This window comes from Peromyscus californicus, unplaced genomic scaffold (genome assembly GCF_007827085.1).
Source record: "Peromyscus californicus insignis strain IS unplaced genomic scaffold, ASM782708v3 Scaffold_7__1_contigs__length_154581171, whole genome shotgun sequence".
NCBI classification, from domain to species: domain Eukaryota; kingdom Metazoa; phylum Chordata; class Mammalia; order Rodentia; family Cricetidae; genus Peromyscus; species Peromyscus californicus.
The window spans coordinates 9,748,993-9,770,158 of NW_026294595.1; the positions used below are offsets into that span (position 1 = coordinate 9,748,993).

General features: G+C 48.6%; 1 protein-coding gene across 11 annotated transcripts in view; it reads right to left on the reverse strand.

Annotated features, from left to right (window-relative positions):
- Rapgef1 (Rap guanine nucleotide exchange factor 1) overlaps positions 1-21,166 on the reverse strand; it is a 122,452-nt gene that overhangs the window by 42,732 nt on the left and 58,554 nt on the right. For 6 of the 11 annotated variants that reach the window (XM_052726331.1, XM_052726333.1, XM_052726330.1 and 3 more), the window contains exons 2-5: positions 17,545-17,681; positions 16,949-17,062; positions 10,870-11,048; positions 8,648-8,804 (exon numbers count right to left, since the gene is read on the reverse strand). In XM_052726331.1, coding sequence (XP_052582291.1) covers positions 8,648-8,804; positions 10,870-11,048; positions 16,949-17,062; positions 17,545-17,681 — 587 coding nt within the window. The remainder of the gene's footprint in view (positions 1-8,647; positions 8,805-10,869; positions 11,049-16,948; positions 17,063-17,544; positions 17,682-21,166) is intronic. The other 5 variants (XM_052726335.1, XM_052726338.1, XM_052726337.1 and 2 more) reach the window with 2 other exon arrangements.

Consider the following 21,166-nt stretch of genomic DNA (forward strand, 5'->3'; position numbering starts at 1 on the left):
AGGAAGTACTTTATAGAATGAACCACCAACTCCAGCTTCAGCTTTCAAAATCTTTGTGGAGACAATTCACATACCACGAAATTCACCTACTCTAAGTGTGTGAGAACATGTGCAATCCTTAGCACGTCAGTTTAAGGACAGAAGCTCTATACCTGCACGGTCCCCTCATTCTCCTGCCACTCCTGGCCATTAGCACTCTATCCTGGGCTGCCCTGCACCTGCCTCAGCAATCTTCCTTCTTTTGCTTGAGTAAGCTGCCCCCTTTTGGGGAGCCCGGGTTTGTTCTTTTCCACTGCTGAGCAGTGTTCTGGTATACTGCTCCACACAGTCTCCTCACTGCTCTCTAGCTGGTGAGCTTCTGGTGATGACCTATGGTCATGAGGGAAGAGCATGCCACCTCTGAGGACACAGAGGTGGGTCACCTAGCCACATCTCTTCAACCAGGGCTGAAGGACTAGCTTCTCCCAAAGCAGGTTCTTCAGGCAACACAAAACTAGGAAAAAAGATGAACATACAAAAAGAAATATTAAAGAGGAATTTCACAAATGGGAAGCACGTCTCGATCATGAGAGCTTCTCAAGCTTGTTGACAACAAAACAGAAACTTGCAGACACAGGGCGGGGTGGGTGGGACGGTGTCAGTGAGAGTGTGGATCACTCTGGGCAGTGGACAATGGTCCAGTGGATGACCTACTGGCACATATCAAAAGCCTCAAATATTTGTAGGAGAATTTTGTCTGAGGAAAATGTCATGGATATATGTAAAATCTCAGCTGTGGAGGATGTCCCCACAGGTAAAAAGAGACTATTCAATAGCCACATTTAAACACTCACTACAAGCACCAAGTATGTAGATGTGACAGAACCCAACACTCTATAGTCAATAAGAATGAAGTCACAGCAGGAACATGGGTCACAGCATGAAAAGACGGTGGAATAGCGGGAATACCGGGTGCCGAAAAGCCCTACCTGCCTCGTTGGGGTACAATATAAATTTTGAAAACAAGATCAACCCCGCCCCTTTTAAATTGTATCTTCTAAATTTTCTAAAACAGAACTAGATTAAGTCTGAGAAAATTACCTCCCCCAAACCATCAGAGGCATGTCCATGGAACCAGACCCAGGCTCCCCTCATTCTGTTCCTGGAGCCATGTGGGAAGTACGATCCTTGGGGGCCTGAGGCTAGCACAGGAAGGAGGCCTTCTACTTGTTCCCACAATTCAGAACTCAAAGTGATAGAGGGTGGAGAAGAGAAAGCAGCCAGAGGGAGGCTGCCTGCTCACTCCCTGCCTGTGAACACGGGACAGTGGTAGAGGCAGCGCACCCTGAAAGCCCCATAGCCTTGGTTGGGATCCAAGTGTCAGACCCAAGTGACTTGAAAGCTCCACATTCATGTAGTGTGGGCTGGTCTTGAACTCTCAATCCTTCTGCCTCAGCCTCATGAGTGGGGGTATTGCAGACATGTGCTGCCATGCTAAACCAAACTCATTCCAGCAAGCAGGACAAAAGAATGCAGAAGTCTGCACTTCGTGTCTGCCAATAAAGGACAACTTCCAGTTCCTCCTGACTAGGGGGCAGTTAGGGTGAGATGCTGTCCCCCTGGAAAGGCAGCTGTGACCTCATCTAATGAACAGTAGACAGCAAAAGGATCCTGGGGTAAGAAGCACACATGTGCAAGTGTGACCCCAATTCTAAGACCACATCATGACACAGTGGAGGCTGGGAAAGGGGCAGGCAGCTTTTCTTTCTCTGCCAACCTTCCTGCCCAAACAGAAGGGCTTTGGTTTCAACTTGCCTGAATGATTGCATACAGAAGGCTCCAGGAACCTCTAGCATCTAGGTAGCTTCCAATACTCTGATTTCATTGAGTGCTTCCCACCTGTGGATTGGCCAGGGCCCAACACCTTGTGAAAAGTCAGGCCTCTGGAAGGCAGAGTTTCTCAAAGCCAGGGTCTTTTTAATTGGAGCCCCACATTAAAAGGTCAATTAGAGCCGGGCGGTGGTGGCGCACGCCTTTAATCCCAGCACTTGGGAGGCAGAGGCAGGCGGATCTCTGTGAGTTCGAGGCCAGCCTGGTCTACAGCGCGAGATCCAGGACAGGCGCAAAGCTACACAGAGAAACCCTGTCTCGAAAAACCAAAAAAAAAAAAAAAAAAAAAAAAAAGGTCAATTAGAAAGGTTGCTCTGGACTCTTCTGTCAACAACTATAATTGAGATCAACTATTAGTTCACTGAAAATCAGTTTTCAAAAGTCAAAAAAATACATTTGGAAAAGACCTTCCTACGACCATGAACTGTTTCCACGTTCATTTTATTCACATTGACCATGACTGCAGAGACACAAGTGCTCAAATGACTTAACGAGTCAACACACAGCTCTGAGTCTGAGCGTCCCAGTCCCACCACCAGCCTCTCCACTTTCTCCCGGGGATGACACAAAGACCTGAGTGGCAAAGGGGGCCCACACTGCTGTGATAGTCCTGGCACAATGACCCCAAGGGCAGCATGGTGGCTAGTGTTCCCTGTGTTCTCACAGCAGGGACTACTCCACTGGAAGCACACCAGCTACAGCCTGGACTTTTCATCTGTCACCCATTACTCTTGGGCCCTGTGGTCTCTAAGCACTGTTCCTGGGCACAGGAAGTCTGCGGTTACACTCCAAGGCTCAGTGCCACCGTCTAGATCTTCACATACTTCGTAAGAGGGTCAGGTCTGGCCTGACATGTGAGGGACATAGGTCAGTGGGGACTGGGGTGGACTCCTGTGACAGAGGCTATAGGACATGATCACAGGGGTGTCCAGCCCCAAAGTGACTTTGTGCTTTTGAGATAGGGTCTCTCTGTAGTCCTGGCTGTTCTAGAGCTCTTTATGTAGACCAGGCTGGCCTCGACCCCAGAGATTCTCCTGCCTCTGCCTTCTGAGTGCTGGGACTGAAGGCATATGCCACCATGCCCAGCAGCAAGTGACTTAATGGAGACAAGGAACCTCCTCTGTCTACATCTCAAGTGGCAGCGAGAAACAGCAAGTGGAGGAAGTGTCCGCAGCTGCACACACAGCCGAGCAGCACGGGGCAGCACGAGGCACAGACGGAAATGGGGAACAACCGCTGGGGAGCAACGGGAATTCCTTATACACGCCTAGAACCGGGGACTGCAGGTGCCACACTGGACCTGGGATGGCCGGGAAGCACTAATTCTGAAAACTGTACAGACAAGGAAGGTTCTCTTTCAGACTCATTCTGGCTGTCGATGGAAAACCAGCAGGACATACCACCTTCTATGGCATAGCCTGAAACTCTGGGGCACAGCAGTCACCACCACCAGTTACTGCCCTTACCAAGGGGCACCTTTCTTGGAAAGCACAGGGCTATGTAGGAAGCTTCCTTTCTCCACTAACGAGCCCAGGGCCTCTGGCCTCCCAAGGGGCAGAGGGACATGCTGAGCAGCACCATGAAATACCTTTGACTAACTCTACACTGCCAACTTTCAGGAGCAATAACTCTAAAACAAATTTTTTAAAAATTTAAATGAACAAGATGAGGCTGGAGAGATGCCCAATGGTTAAGAGCACTGGCTGCTTTGGTAGAGCACCCAGGTCCAGTTCTCAGTACCTACATGGGGCAGCTCACAACTGCCTGTAACTCTGGCTCCAGGGGTCTAACACTGTCTCTGTCCTCTGTGGGCACTGCACACATGTGGTGCACATACAGACAAGTAGGCAAACACACAGAGAAATAAAAATAAAGGTTTTTTTTTTTTTTTTTTTTTTTGGTTTTTCGAGACAGGGTTTCTCTGTGTAGCTTTGCGCCTTTCCTGGAACTCACTTGGTAGTCCAGGCTGGCCTCGAACTCACAGAGATCCGCCTGGCTCTGCCTCCCGAGTGCTGGGATTAAAGGCGTGCGCCACCACCGCCCGGCCCAAAAATAAAGTTTTAAATAAACCAAAGCCCTGAAGTTTCATGAAGAAGGAGACATCCACCTGCTGCTGCTGCTGCTGCTGCTGTTGCTGCTGTATACTGGCTCTATTTTGCACAAAGGCTCTATCTGGGTCCTAGATTGTAAAAAGCAAATCTTTTAAAAACAGCAAACCTAGCCTGGTGGTGGTGGCTCACACCTTTAATCCTAGCACTTGGGAGGCAGAGGCAGGCGGATCTCTGAGTTCGAGGCCAGCCTGGTCTACAGAACAAGTTCCAGGACAGCCAGGGCTACACAGAAAAACCCTGTCTAGTAAAAAGAAAAATGTTAAAAAAAAAAAAAAATGAACCACACCCTGAGGCCAAAGCCAGCCCGGGACTTGTTTCTAGAAAGCTCTCAAGGTAGGGCTGACCCCAACAACAAAAGCACCAAACAAGGGCTGTGCAACAGACTGTCTGTGGCCTGACAGGCCTGAAATATTTGCCCCGTGGCCCTTCCAGAACAAAATGCCTTGCACCGGGACGGGCATGTGGAGGTTCCAGGAAGGAAGTGTCACCCGGGATTTGCAATCTGCAGTCTCGGGAGCCAGTGAATGGACAGAAGAAACAGACTGGCCATGCGTGGCATGCGGGGAACTGGTGGGGCCTGATGCAACTCTGGGCAATAAATGTAAGAGACACTCTGTGAGGAGCTCTAAGGAGCCTCCTTAAAAGGAGAGGCTGCAGTCCCTCCTCCTCTTCCTTGTCTGAAATGTAGCCACAGCAGCTGGAGAGGAAGCAGCTCCCCGAATCACAGGCTGGAACCCTATGGAGGATGGGACAGCAGGAGGGTGGGACAGCTGCAGCCCTGACCACTCAGGAACCTCACACTAGCCTTTGCCTCTCTCTGAACTTTATATATGAAACACAACGTATTTGGTGTCGTGTGTGCAGACTAGAGGTTAATCGCTCTCTACCTTTTGAGGTAGGGTTTCCTCTTGGATTGGGAACTTGCCTACGTGACTAGACTATCTCATCAGCAAGCAACCAAAACCTGTCTATCTCAACTTCCCTTAGTGGTAGGATCATGGGTACAAGTTGCTGTGCCTAGTTTTTTGGATTTTTTTTTTTTTTATAACACCACGTTCAGGATCTGAACTCAGCTCTATGTGTTTTTGTGGCAAGCACTTCACAGACTGTGTCCAAACCCTCCAAAAATTTTATGTCTGACTTTGTTTTCACATTGATTGATGGCTTGATTGTATGTGTGTGCATGCACGTATGCTACTGCTCCCACGTGGAGGTCAGAGGACAGTATGAGGGGCTCAGACTCAGGTCATCAGGTCTGACGGTGAGTACTCTTCCCTGCTAAGCCGCCTCCACCCGCAAATGTCCTGTCTTTAAAAGCTTCTCCTTGGTTGAGTTTTGTGTCCTTGCTGCTGTGGTTAGAAAGCATCCCTTTCCTCTAGGTGTTCCTTTGTTACATGAGCTGAGTCTGCTACGCAAGCCCAGTCCTGGTGGTGACTGTGAAGTGACAAAACTCTGGGTCTCCACAAGGTTTTTCCCAAGGCTTTCAGCGGAAGAAAGTGTGAAAAAAATTCCTTGTCTGTGTCTGTCTGTCTGTGTCTGTGTGAGTGTCTGGGTACCCACAGAGGTCAGGAAAGGGGAGCAGATCCACTTTAGCTGGAGTTATGGGGGAGCTGCCTGATACGGATGCTGAGAACCGAACTAGCAGGAAGTGCTCTTAGCTACCGAACCATCTCTCCACCCCTATTATTATTATTTTAAATTATAAACATTTTAGTCTATATGAGTGGCTGGAGGCTGGGGATAGAGGAGGCTGGCAGGTAGGCCCTGACATCTCCAAGAGCAAATGGTGTCATATCTGAGGTCAGAAGGGAAGTAGGCATTTAACTGGCCCAGTCTGGAAGATCTGAACTTGTGAGCCGCCCTAGAGGCAGCCATAATTCCCATCCCCGACTAGTAAATGTGAGCTACTCTGGTGAAGGTTTCCACTGTGAACAGTGCTCAGCCCTACCTGCTGGTCAACCAACACTTGCCAGGTACTTCACAGACAGGATCCTCTCTCCCCTCACACCTTCCTACAAGAATCTCAGAGGAGTCACTTGTCCAAGGTTACACAGCTAGTGTCGTCTATGTGAAGATTTCCATGGCAAATGACAGTACTCATGCATGTGGGAAGGAAATAATCTGCCTTTGCAACTCGTTTTCAATCTTTACTCCCCCCCCAAAAAAAAATTCCATTGAACAACTGAATGAGCTCCTTAAAGGGTGGTGAGTCAGTTTGTAGGAATGTACCATTTCTCCTCCAAGCAGGATAGTAGGATGAAGACAGCCAGTTAAAGCCTTTGTATGTGCATACTCCTGGCCCTCCCAGCTGAGGCAGCTTCCTCACATACCAGGACATGGGCTTATAAGGTGTCCTTGTGAGGTGAGAATGAGGAGGATCCTTTGGGTGATCTCCTAGGAGGGGGCAGCAGAGCGTGACTCAGTGCCTAGGGCCAGGCGACATGTGTGAAAATCAGGAGCCTGCCACTGACTAAGAGTTCGCCTGAACCTTGTCTGGCCTACCAGTGAAGGTGCCTACCCTCAGAGGGCTGTTACAAGTATAAAGCTGGGTAGTGTAAAAAAAGCACCCATCAGGCTGGGAAATGGTAGCACAGGCCTTTAATCCCAGCACTTGGGGAGGCAGAGGCAAGTGGATCTCTTGTGAGTTCGAGGCCAGCCTGGTCTACAGAGTGAGTTTCACAACAGCCAGGGATACACAGAGAAACCCTGTCTTGGAAAAATCAAAAACAAAAAACACAAAACAATCCAAGAAACACAAAACCCCAACAACAACAAAACAACACAAAAAACCCAGCCATTGTTTGCTATTACTACTATACAGTTCTAATTACAAATGCCCATGCTGACCAATTGCGCTCCTTGACTGACACCCTCTAGGAGAAGCTTCCAGTACCATAGGCCAGCTGACCTGGCTTTCCTTAGGGACGTTTCTCTGACCTTCTCTGACCCCTGCCTTAGCATCAAAACTCCTTGCTGCAGCATCCTTTCATGTAACTGTGGACTTCTCTGTCAGGACCTGCGTCACTGTCACATGTCACTGTTGTGTGCAGTCCTGTCCCACTACGGGCACATAGGAGGCTCTTGATAAATGCTCAGTAACAACCAGGACAAAACTGAATACAGAGCTCCTCATCTACGGGCTTTGCGATAACTGTGGCTCCTAATCTCTATGAGGCTATTTGCAATGGCCCAGATAGTAAGCATATTGATCACATCACAGAGATCAAGTACATTCTGTTTCAACCACTCAACCCTGCTTTTCTACCAGGAATCCTAGATGTTCCTATGACACAAAAAGGTAATAGTTGAGGCCTGAAAGGAGTCACAGTAAGGACGGAGGGGATAAACTGACAAATTTACACACATTCTGTAGTGGCTACGGCCAACACCCACAGCCTCGTCAGTTAAACCAGATGATGTGAAGTCTGCTGACTGTGATAAGACAGCATGGAGCGTCAGAGGAGAAGCTTGTCATGTGCCTGTCATATGCCCTCCCTCCCTCCAGGTAAAACCAAAGCTCCCTGGAGACAGCAGCCTCTTCTTTAAAGGTGCTTGGGAGGGAATGCCTGGGGCTTCAGCTAACACAGCCCATGGGAGTGATTTCTATCACCAAACAATGTCTCCTTGGCCTTCTCTCTGTAATTTAAACCCTTTGGGGTCTTTGTTCTATTTTCCAGAGCTTCTAAAGAACACACCAAGAGGCACGTTTCAGGAACCTCATAGCCTGGTTGAGTAGAGAAGTCTTTCTGACCTAGGCTAACTAATATGGTTATTGTTTTGGAATAAGGGTCTATAAAAGGGACATAGCCTTTTCAAACCACATCCATAAAGCATGCATTTAGCAGCATATAATTAATAATGAACAGCAATGAATGTCTACAAGCTTGGTGTATTCCAGGCATTGTTCTTAAAGCATCCTGCACTAACTAACCTAACCCTGCAATGTTACAGTACAGCCACTGCCGTCAACCCGCTTGTGGCTGTGCTCAAGGGGTCATCAAGACGAACTAAGGGAGAACTGCCAAGTTTCAGACTATAAGTGGGGAACTTGGCATTCAAGCAGGCCAGACCCTCGGCCTCTCAGAACAGCTCCTCCTGTCCATGCAAAGCCCTTTCCAATCTGTGCCTCCATTCCCCATTGCTTCTCACTGCTAGGATTTACATTCTCAGTTTGGCTTCTGGGCCCCAATCAGGCTCTCTATAGCCTTTGCTTTGCGATAACTGTGGCTCCTAATCTCTATGAGGCTATTTGCAATGGCCCATAGTAAGCATATTGATCACATCACAGAGATCAAGTACATTCTGTTTCAACCACTCAACCCTGCTTTTCTACCAGGAATCCTAGATGTTCCTATGACACAAAAAGGTAATAGTTGAGGTACTTTGGAGTTTTGCTAAAAGGCAGTACAAATATTTGCCATTGCAGCATGGCAAGCTGGTGCATGTTCTCAGCCAGACCTGGGACATACTGCCCACAGAGGACTGAACCCCAAATGCAGGAAGGGCTGATGGTCTCTGGCAGCCTGAAGATGAAGCAGTTACTTGGACAGAATTGGCCCATCCCATAACTCTGGAAGACATTCACTCCAGTGTATGGTCTATAATCAAGTTCACAGCTTCCAGCAGGCTGGCTGCTCAGTTAGGGCCACCTGGAACCTGACCATTACCTTCACTCCATCCAGCACAGCTTTGATGACCCCCTTCACACTCGTCACCATCTCTTTATCTTCTGAGTTCACACCCTCTAGCATCACCTGGTCAGACCATCGGATGAGGTTGGCGAGGCTCTGGTATACTCGGCTATAGCAGGAGGAGAGGGCTGAGCTACAGGGGGAGGAGAAGGGGAGAGAGCATTAGAAAGCAGTCTGCATCATACCCTCCCTCCCTCCCTCCCTCCCTCCCTCCCTCCCTCCCTCCCTCCCTCCCTCCCTCCCTTCCTTCCTTCCTTCCCAGGGAACACTAAGGGAGCCTGTATTTCAGTGGCCAGGTAACATTTCTTTTATAAAATCCATGGTTTTCTTTTCTTTTCTTTCTTTTTTTGAGACAGGGTCTTGCTCTGTAGCCAAGACTAGCCTTGGCCGGACTTCTTAATTCTTCTGCCTCAGCATCCTGATGCTGAGATTAGAGCAAGTGCCACGGTCACTCAGCTGAACTCTCTCTCTCTCTCTCTCTCTCTCTCTCTCTCTCTCTCTCTCTGGTTTTTCAACACAGGGTTTCTCTGTGCAGTCCTGGCTGTCCTTGAACTCACAGAGCTATGCCTGCCTCTGTCTCCAGAGTGCTGAGATTAAAGGTATGAGCCACCATGCCTGTAAGTTGAGTCTTCTTAAGGAATTCTTGAAAGGGTTACTGCTCTCATTTCAGACTTTATACATTGTAACAGAAGAGCAAACTCCCTCATTACTAAAGCAGACACTTAAAAACCTAGGTACAATTTAGGTAAGACAACACAATGTCGTAAGATGTGACTAAAGCAGGCTCCAACACCAACGGTCTCTAAGCACGGTACCGATGAGGCTCTGTGAAGTGCATCAGCACAAGGGAAGGAGCTACGCTTTCTGCTAGCCATGGCTGCGCTCTGCATGCACCAACAGAACACAGCAAGAAGGAAAGCAAACCCCTTCAGTCCCTGAGAATGAGGGGAGCAGGCCAAGAAGCCTGGGGATAGTGTCAAGAGCTCACAAGGATGAGGTAGGAGGGAAAGGGTGACCCAGTTCTGCCGACTGTCTGGCAGGTCAAGTGCCCTTGGGGACACGCCTAACACTAGCAGTGGGTCCTCTGAGTTTTCTGTTCTTCTATCCGCCCTGCCAGTCTAGCTGCTTTCCTCCAGCATCTTCTTTTCCTTCTCTAGGAAGCAGAACAGGACCTCTGCCTCTCTCACTGCCTTCTTCAGTGTGCACTCATCATATCTTGGGGAGCTCAGCTTTTGAACTCCATTTGAACTCTTCCTAGGTGGGAACCATCACATGAGAACAGAGGTATGAGAGCATCTAGAGATACCTCTACACATCCGATGTCAGGCCTAATGTCAGGCTCATTTTCTCAAAGGACACCACGGAGCTTCCATGGAGTGAACTAAGGGAGAGCCACAGTACAGACAGCAGCACCAAGCAACCAGCAGCACAGAGAGCCAGAGGCCACAATCCCTAGGGGTCAGCCAGCAGAAGCTGGTGTGGAAGTCCCAGGCAGAATATTTCTTGGAAATAAAGACACACAATTTGTTATCTCTCAGAAGAAAATTGTGAACTTCATTGCCAAGTTCTGAAAGCCATTCATAAAAGCTCAGTCTCACGGGGCTAAATGGACACTAAGCTGCCTTGAGAAATCCACACGGAGATGATGCATTGATTACAAATGGGCACCACTGACAAAACCTCAGACCTGCCAGCCTCCTCAGAAGAGTCCCCACCAGCTTGGAGACTGCATCTAGCACCGCTTTCCTTGTTCTACGTTACAATAAACACGGGCCAAGCTAACCTGTAGGAAGAAAGTGCATTCCAGCAATCAAAGGCTGCCGGGGAGGCCTGGCCTGGCCCAGGCCAGGGTTTCATTACACCTTGCTTTATCAGACGATAATCCCAGCAGCCGTGGACTTGTATGACAGGACTGAATGTCATGGGAAGTGATGACGGAGGCACTAAGAGTGAGTCCAACTCAATATGATCACTGCTGGTAAGCTAAAGCAGCAAAGGATCCGCCACAGCTCGAAGGGTCGTGCTTCTGCTGGGATGGTGGTCTCAGCCAGCATCCAGGCCTCTGGAGGGGCAGTCGCCTCGAGGCTGGGAAACGGGAGCAAATGCAAGCCTCCTTTCCCCTCACGTTTCAAATGCCCCAAACCAAGGTGCCTCTAAGTCCCACTGCTGTCAGAGCTAAGGACCTTCAGGGAACTCACCTGTGCTGGATCCGGGGGTCAGTCTGTACCAGGGGTAAGATGGCCTCCAGCACCGTGCTGGCTGACCCTGGGAGCATCTCCAAAACCTTCTTATCAATGGCCATTTTGTCCACAATGGTCTTAAAGTAGCGCAAGGCGCTGACAACCTCCTTCTCTTTCTCCTCCAACCAGCACAGGCTCTGAAAGGGAACAGCACGCTTCAGGAATGACAAGAAGTCAAAAGGAGCTATTCTGAAAACAGTCAAATCTGTCAACTAGCTCCACACTCCTGCAAACAGAAAAGGTTCTTTCTGGCAGCAGAGACCAAGTCAGATGGTTTCTCTATGGACTGTGATCAGGAGACAGGACTAGCAGGAAAGGAGAGAGGCTTAGGACTAGAAGGGTCATTTAGAGACTTGGGGATTCCCTTCCCAGACTCTGAGATCCTGAAAACATTCTCCTCTGTATTCTCATTGGCTACCTGAGATAGCACTTCCTATCTATCTCCCAGTGGGCGATGAGGCCTCGGAGGACACAGGAGGCAATAGTCATGCCCCAGGACATGTATACTAATCCCAGAATCATAGCCAGGATCCACAGATTTGAGGACTGGATGCATTTACAGCCCATCCTCCACCTAGTTCCCCACACAGTCCTACCCAAACCTGGAGCTCCCTCCCCATGAAAGAACTGTGACTTCAAAGGACTCTAATCCCACGGCTGGAAAGAGGAGAAGAGGAAGTCAGAGCCAATGTTAGTAATCCAGTGACTACCGGTGCAATGGCTGCTAACAGCATTCGGGCACTCTGATTCCAAAGAAAGCCACCCGGAAGGAAAAAACAAACAAACCAAACCAAACTCCACAGTGCCTGTATTTTCCAGAACTCACCCTCCTAACTCCAAACTTTTTTTCTCCTTGACTGCAGGTAGCCTTGGATCCACACCTAGTAGGGCACACAGCTCTAGATTCCTTTCCCCAACCTCCCTCCCTTCTCCAGCAGTCCAGATCCCAGGGGTGCAGAAGCAGACCCGAGAGCCACAGCCCACACACACCGAGACTGCGCCCTTAGTGAAGTGAGGAGGGGGTGCAAACCGGTGGGTGTCCAAGGTCCAGAGGGTCCAAACAATGGCAACCGAGGGCAAGAGATGCTACCAAACATGTTGATTTAAGTAGTAATCCATAAATATATGGATGGCAGAAGTATTATAAAGTGATTACCTCACCCCCCGATAATGTCAGGGACTATCACTAAAAAATTGTTTGTTTGTTTTTTTTTTTTTCTCGAGACAGGATTTCTTTATGTAACAGTCCTGGCTGTCCTGGAACTCACTTTGTAGACCATGCTGGCTTCAAACTTAGAGATTCACCTACCTCTGCTTCCCAAGTGCTGGGATTAGAGGCGTGTGCCACCACTGCCTGGCTCATTTAAAAATCCAATATAGGAGGCTATTTCATAGGAACACTAAAAGAAATATCTGTAAGTGGATGGAATCAAATAAACAGTACTTTAATCAGCTAACTTCCAAAGACCTGGTGTGGCTTCTCAGAGTGCTCTGCAGACCACCAAGACCCCCACCCTTCCTGTGACTGTCACTGTTCTCCTCCTATCTCTACCTGACATGTTCTTTTTGTCTGTCTCTAAGAGGCTGAGCACTGCTTTTTCTGCTGCCTGGGTAAGAGTGCTCAGCTTCACTGTAACCCCCACCCCGGGGCCGGAATCAGGACTCCCCGTGCTGGTGACAGGAGGAAGGAGGGTGGACACTGTGTCCTGGCACATCAAAACAGACTGGAAGGAAAACACATCCCACACAGGCAAGAGTGAAGGGAAAGCCGAGATGGGAAACAGTTCCAAGTGGAGCAGAAAGGCTTTTCCTGACACCGAGGAGAGACCAAACTAGCCACATCGGAGCCAGGCTCCCTGGACTCAGTAAAGGAGCTCAGTAAGGACTCAGCAGGGTCAGGTAGTCTGTGTCACCGTCTACTAAATTCCATACCTGAATGAATGGTCTCCTAATGCTCTGCATTCCTGAGCCCTTCAGCTGTTAAACTGTGATCAGCAAAGTGCATAACATACAGCACCAGGTGACCTGGGGACTCAGTGCTGTGGCTGCTATAGCGTCACCTCAGAGTGACCAACCTGCATACCTCTCCCACCCCAGGGGAGCAGTTGCGATCACCTGTCCTCATAAGACTGGTAACTCTGTGAGGCTGTCAATCCTGGGAAGGGCCTAGTTCTAAGGCCAAGCTGGACTTGGGAGCAGTAGATTCCAGCTCCTTGTCTGTGGAACAGGTGAGTGCATCTGCCCTGTGTTATTAAAGATGTCACAGTGGGTGCCTGAAGCTGGAGCTCAGTGGAACAGCACTCACCTAGCATAAGAAAGGCTATGGGTTCCATCCTCAGCATCGAAAAACAGTCCAAGAAACAGAAACAACCAAGTGGGTGACTGACTGGGCGGGTATGGATGTCACTAATAACATTTAAGAGATGCTAGTGTATCAGGGTCAGAGGCCGTATCTCTACTAGTGAAAAGGCAAAGGAGGAGGACAAAGGCTGTAAAGGTCTGAGTGGGGAGGAAAGGGCCAGGTCACAGCTGCCACTCTGAGTGTTTCAAGCCACCCACAGAGCTCTGCACTTCGGATGCATTTGTTTCAGTCCAGGCTGTTGCCTTCCCACAGAACAGATGCTATTATTTCCTAAGTGGGGAAACTGAGGCTAGGCAGGAAGTAGGTAGGATAGGTAACCTGCCCAAGATCCCACAGCTGAGTGACAAAATTAGAATACAAACTGGATATGTTTCATTCCACAGTTTGGACAGTACAAAAAAAGACAGTTCAAAAGTGTGGAGGAAGCTGTTGGGGCGCTGCACACTCATAATCGCTGCACTTAGGAGGCAGAGGAATACAAGTTTGAGACTAGCCTAAGCGACATGGTTAGAACTGCTCTCACACACCTGGTCCCAGCAACACAGTAAATAATTGGAGATCTGCAACAGCCTGGACAACATAGCAAACAACCACCATAATATATACCCCACCCCCACCCCCACGTCCTAGAGAGCCCTGGGCTCAAAGCTATTATTTAATAAATAAAGGGACGCAGGTTAAGTGGAAGCTGAGGTCACTTTCCTGCCTGGTAGTGGCAACACCACAGCACCTGTGCTTTTCTGTCTTGAGCCACTGAACAGCACAGACACAGGGAAAAGGAAGGCAGATAAACTGGCCCCGATCTTCAGCTACTGCCTCACATCAGAGCAAGAGTGGATACCCAGGTCGTATGTGCAGCCTTGGCCTCTCTGCTTCATGGGAACTAAGTTGTGTTCATAGCACTGCAGGACAGTCAATCAGGTAGTTGTGGGCCGAGTCATGGGTGGGGAGCCATTAGAAGCAGCATATAAAAAGCTGGAACCAGGTTGGGCTGATGGTACATGCCTTTAATGCCTGCATTTGGAAGTCAGAGGTAGTCAGTCTCTGTGAGTTTGAGATTAGTCTGGTCACATAGCATGTTTCAGGACAACACCACAACACAGCAGAACAACCAAAACTGGAGCCAGGATCATGTAAAGACAACTCAACATCTTCCCTTCTTCTGTTGCCAGCAGCCAGGCCCTGCAGAGAGGCACACCTAACAGAGCTCAGCTGTGCCAGGCTCTGGGGCAGCGGCATCTCTCTGCCTGCTTCACAGATCTGCACAGCTGAAAGAGTAACTCCTTCAGGAGTCCACAGGAGAGGCCCTAGGATTCAGCCGCTGTCTAGATGCCCTAAGGGTTGGAGAACTCAGCCCTTCTGAGCCACTTTTGGACACTGTTAACTACTCATATAGAGATGATCAGCTTTGGGATGTGACTACACTTTCTCTGCTACTTTTAACAACCCACAGCTCACTGCTAAGCTTGCTAAAAGGTTGAAGAAGAACTGACAAATTTTTCTATGAGAAGACCACTGTGTCTAGATGAACCCAGGCTGAAAAGACAGTGGGGTACAGTGAACAAAACAGACTTAATTAGAAACTCTGGGCCACAGCCAACCCCGTCTATTAGAAATAACAGAAGCTCTCTCGCTCTCTCTCCACGTGGCTGGAGCAGAAGAAATAAAACAACAGGTGTGAAACCACAGGGGCAGACGGGCTGGACAAGGAGAAGCCCAGGAAGCAGCAACAGTCTAGATCTGTCTGCACTTCCACCTCCTGGGCTTCAGATCCTGGGGGTTACAGGAAAGCCACAAGTGGAATAACACGAGATGCATAGGCAAATGCTCTGCAGGGGGTGACAGGGAAGGAACAGCAGACCGTGACAGGCAGCAGCAGCCTTCCCACACCACAGGTTTGTGGACACTGTCCTCTCACCTATGGACTGTGGCAGGTGGCAGGTTCCATCCTGGGGCCTGCACTAAACAGCAGCCCACACTCATTAAGAGCCTTGGATGAGCAGGGTTGAGCTCTAACTCCCCCCCCCCCCCCCCCCCCCCCCCCCCCCCCCCCCCCCCCCCCCCCCCCCCCCCCCCGCCACAGGCTGTACCTGTAGCTCCTGCTATGGGGCAGGGCTCATCTCAGCACTACAAACATCCCAGGCCTTGGAGAGGACACCCTGCTGCTACAGGCTCTTCACCAGCATTGCTGGCACCTACCTACTGCATATGCAACTAGCTCCTGCTTCAACCTCCTGTGATGACAACTGAAAACGTCTCAGGCATTGCTGGGGCTTGCAGAGACCTCACTAAGTGAAGGGTATGTTTCTATCAAAATTTCCTCCATGGTCTTTCTTCGGACAACGCATAAAGAAAAGATTCCAGGATCAAATGGCTGAACATTTTCCCATCAACATTCTCTTGCAGAGCAAAGCTGTCTGTCAATAAGCCAGTTGTGCAGCCTGGCTTAAAGGTGTGAGCTCTAAGAGTGTGCTGCTATGCATGCTGTGACACCGAACAAACCTCTCTCTGCTCAAGGCTCTTCTACACTGAAGTAGTGTACCTGAAAAATGCCAAGTACCGCTCTCCTGCTCATAGGAAGCAACTCATCCGACAGAATTTCTTACAAACCTTCTTTCTACCTTTAACTAGACTTTTAAGAGACTCTGTTCACATAAACAGGGTAGCCTTTGTGAGCCACATTAAACTGACAGTTAGGACAGCAGTTCTGTATTTAATTACCCCTGGATCGTCACAGGGGCAGGGGGGGCAGTTCATCTACAAAGCTTGTTTTCATTTACATCGCTAAGTGTATTTTTTAATGTAAAGTAGTGCACCAAATGAACATTTAGACTTTTGAGACATTAACAAACACACAGGACTTGATTTCTTAAAGAAGACATATAGCAGCTGGGTATGATGGCACACACCTGTGATCCTAGCATTCAGGAGGCAGAGGCAGGAGGATTGCACTTTAAGACTAGCTTAGGCTAGAGAGCCATGGCATGTTTCAAACAAAATAAAGGAAAACCCAGGACTAGGGACACAGCTTGGGGCAAAGCTTTTGACTAGGACACACAAGGCCCTGGAGCAGACCCTCAGCACCACAGAGAGCCCCAGTCAGGCTCTGGCATCAACAGCCTGCATCCAAATCCAGACTTTCCCACTGCTTTGTGGCTCCCCACCTTTAGAGACTCAGTTCTTTTTAAGCAGGGCAGGTTTTCACTGTTAGGGATGTTGGGAAGAAGTGTGAGCACCCAGCACAAGACTGGAGAGAGGTCTTGTCAGTGCCAGTGTTGGTGACACAGGCGCCCCTTGCTGAGAACCTTACAGTTGGCTGCAATAGCATCCCAAGGCTTTAGAAGCCTTCTCAATAAACCATGCCCATCATCTCAGCAACTCAGGGAGGGAGCAGCCACTCTGGAAAGGTGATGCTCGTCCACTGCCCCAGCGCCCACTCAATTCCACTCTTGAGGACCCAAACTTTGGCTTCGGAGACTGAGCTCCCTCCCCATCAAGACCACTCAGATAGATGCTTTTATTTAAGAATTATATCAAATACTTGAGCCCATAGTTGCCACCCAGCTAAGACACAATGACATTGCCACAGGTATTTTCCATCCCCAGACCATGGACCAGTGGAAGTTCTGCAGTGGAAGGCAAGGCAACCCCAATTGTTCTTAATGTCACACTGACCTTCTGCCTCTGAGACCTGGAAGCCACAGCACTGGTGGACATAAATTCTACTGCCTGCTGCTCCAGATCCAAGGGGATAGGGTAGCCCTCTGGTAGAAATCTGTCTCTTGCCTCCTGGAAGAGAGGAAACCTGGATTCCTACAGAGCTTGAAATGGATGTTGCAGGCTGGAGGGAGGGGCTGATGAGAATCAACAGCTGTTCCACACATCTGGCTCAGCTGGCCCTGATGAGGTTGCTAGTGCTGGAGGATATCTTTAGATGGGATTCAGGGCTTTGTGAGTTTCAGAGCCCAGGTCCTGGGGCTGAATGACTTGTTCAGGCCATCAGAGCCCTGTGTGAGAGTACCCCAGGGCCTCTGAGTGGGAGGCAGCACCAAGTGTGAGCACAATGCTCTGAGCTACTTTAAATGCCCAGAGGATGATACAAAACTGTCCAAGCCACTGGCTGGACTGATTAGCAGGACAGGCACATACCATCCTAGAGGTCCCAGGTCCCAGGGACATAGATAGCCCTAGAAAGTGCACTTATGCACAGTGGAGTCACCAGTGCTGGCCACAGGCTGGGGCCAGGAGGAACACCTAGAGATGCAGCTTACTTTGCTCACAGGCTTCTCAGGAGTCTTCGACACCTCGGCTGGCTTTCCCTTCTTGGATGGTGTTCTCTTGATTTTGGGAGAGTGGAATTTGTCCATCAGCTTCATGGTGAAGGAGGAGAGATGAGAACGCTGAGAGTCTGAAAACACAGAGGCCTGGCTGTTAGAGGAGGAGGCAGGAGAAGCTGGAGCTTCCTGGTGGAAAGGAATAGGGTCTTTAAGCTAAAACTTTCTTCTTGAAAGATTCAGAGGAAAGGACATATGGGCCCATTCTAACACTCTGCTTACATATGTCGAGTTTTGCAATTTCTACCTGTTTTAGGGTGATTACAATTGTGAGCAACAGAGGTAGGCAGGATGGGCATTAAGAAGAACTTGTGTAAAATGTCAGCATGTCCTTGCTGGTTCCATAGGAGCATCTAGTCAATGTCCAAGAGAAACAGTTAAGAACACCCATGGACTCAGAGAGGGGAGGATGTTCAGGAGGAACAGGGAAGGCCTCTGTAGCCAGTCTCCTAGTCTTCAGTGTAGGAAGCACAAGCGGCACAGGCCAGGTCTTAGAGGTGGCAGCAGACAGAAACGGAAGCAGGGCGCTAAAACCCTTCTGGTCTAAGGTAAAAGACTGAACGAGTTCCACGAGCAGGACGGCTCAAGGACGTCTGCTGTCACCGTTTCTGGCTGCACTGCACTTGGAGTTTCTTTTTTTAAAGACTTTTTATTTATGATGTGTACAGCATGTATGGCTGCAGGCCAGAAGAGGGCGCCAGATCTCATTACGGATGGCTGTGAGCCACCATGTGGTTGCTGGGAATTGAACTCAGGACCTTTGGAAGAGCAGCCAGTGCTCTTAACCGCTGCGCCATCTCTCCAGCCCTTGAGGTTTCTTACAGGATAATTAGTAAAGAGGTGGGGAAGTACTCAGCTTAGAAGGAAGAATGACACTTTTTCTCTGTCTATGTCTGTTCTCATCAGGGTCTCACTATATGGCTCAAGATGGCCTCACAGAGCCGGGCAGTGGTGGTGCATGCCTTTAATCCCAGCACTCAGAGGAGGCAGAGCCAGGCGGATCTCTGTAGAAACCCTGTCTCGAAACCCCCCCCCCCCCCCCCCAAAAAAAAAGATGGTCTCACACAGTGAGTTTGTCTCAGCCACTGGAGTCCCAGGGTCACTGGTATGCAGTAGCACATGCAGCTCTCTATTTGCAGAGATGGTGTATGGAAACTCTTTGCTGACACTGGGTAGCGACAGCTCAATGAGAGGGCTGTGCTTTGCCTTGTGTGCCCATCCATGGCCTGGGCCTGGCCCAGAACCAGAATAAATAAGGAAGTCAATAAAACACAACAGCTTCACGCAGTGGCACGTCTTTAACCCCAGCACCCGGGAGGCAGAGGCAGACAGAGCTTTGTGAGATCTAGGCCTCTCTGGTCTACACAGTGGGTTCTAGACCAGCCAGGGCTACATAATGAGACCCTGTCTCAAAACAAAACCAAAAACTACCACACTAATAGATTCAGTAAGGCCACAGGACACAACATCAACATATTAAAACTATTTGTATTTTTATAAAGCAGCAATGAACATTCAAATGATAATTAAAAAACCTTTAATTTATATCAAAAAGGACATCCTTGGACATAGATTTTGCAAGAGAAATTTCACACTTACATTAAATACTGCTGAAATTAGAGACAACTGAAATATGTGGAAAAGTATCTCATGTTCTTGGCTCAAAAGGCTTACTATTGTTACAGCAGCAATATTTCAATAGAAACAACTTGCTATCCCAGAGAATTCTGCTAGCTTAATTCTTTTGGTAAGCGTTGACACTCTAATCCTAAAATTAGTAAAGAAATATGAGACATCCAGAACAGCCAAAACAAATAGCAAAGCTGGAGGACCAATATGTCTCAATGTAAAAATTAAGCCATATTAATCAAGACTCTGCGGTTCTATAGCATAAGGATGGATCCAAGAACAGAAAAACTGAGACTCCAGAAATAAGCCCACACGTCTACACTGATTTTCAACAAGGATATGGTGGCCACTGAATGAGGGAGGAACAGTCCTTTCAACAAGCAGTGTGAAAGAATGAACTGGGACCTCTGTTTTATACTGCATACTAAAATGAGCTTCCAAAAAGTCAAAGGTCTAAACTTAAGAGTTAAACCACTTAGAAGAAAGTACGTGGTTTTGTGGCCTTGGATTGGCCCATTCTTAGCTGGAACACCAAAAGGACAAGGAACAGAAATAAAAATCGATCAATTAGAACTCCATCAACATTAAAATCTGTGCTGTAATGACTACATCAAGGAAGTGGAAAGACAGCCTATAGGATGGAGAAAGTATTCACAGATTATATATCTGATGAGGGACTGCATATAGAAGGGAAAAGCTTTCTGGGGAGCTGGAGGCCTGGTGGTGTATGCCTCAAATCCTAGTACTCTGGAGGCTGAGGCACCAAGACTACAAAACTGAGGTCAGCTTGGGCTATACAGCTAGACCTGTCTCAAAAACCCGCAGACAATCCAAGAAGGAAGTTGATGGGATGTGGCTCACTGGTAGAGAGCTTGCCTAACTCAGCCACAGCCCTGCACTTGCTGTGTGCAGCCCTGCAATATAAACAACAACAACAATGACAATAAAACTTTATAACTCAGCATCAGCAGACAAATAACCCTTAGAGTGAACAAAGGGGCAGAAAGACTAAGTTCCAAGCCAGTGTGAGCTGTCCAGGAAGACCCTGTCTCAAAAAAACAAAATAATCCCAGCACTCAGGAGGCAGAGGTAGGTGGACCTCTGTGAGTTCAAGGCCAGCCTAGTTTACAAAGTAAGTTCCAGGATAGCCAGAGCTACACAAAGAGAAACCCTGTCTCAAAAACCAAACCAAACCAAACCAACCCAACCCAACAACAAACCCAACCAACCAACCAACCAACTCACCCACCCACCCACCCACTCCCAAATTACTTTAATGAGTAAAGAATTTGAATGGGGATAGTAAGAAAAAAACTATACTTGTCACTGGAGCCTGATGACCTGAATCTGATCCCAAGAACCCATGGTGGAAGGACAGCCAGCTTCTGAAAGCTGTCCTCAGACCATGTATATGCTGTGTACACACACAACAGTGCACACACATAATATACACCACACACACAGTAAATAAAATGAACAAAATAAAAAGAATTTGAAAAGACATTTCTCCAAGAACATACTGGTAATAAATACATAAAAAAGATGGCTGGGTTGGTGGTGGTGCACGCCTTTAATCCCAGCACTTGGGAGGCAGAGCCAGGTGATCTGTGAGTTCGAGGCCAGCCTGGTCTACAGTTTGAGATCCAGGACAGCCACAGCTACACAGAGAAACATTGTCTCAAAAAAAAAAAAAAAAAAAAAAAAAAAAAAAGAGATGGTCAACACTTGGGCTCAGGTGGAAGCCCTGGGTTTGATCTCTAGCACTGGGGGGTGGGGGGTGAGGCGGCAACCAAGCAACAAACAAAAATAGTTAACATTACTAGGGAAATGTAAATAAAGACCACCTGATGCTGAGGAGTACTAAAAAAACCAGGTATACCAAGTATTGGCGGGGATTGGGCGAACTGGGAGCCTCATAGGCTGATGCTGG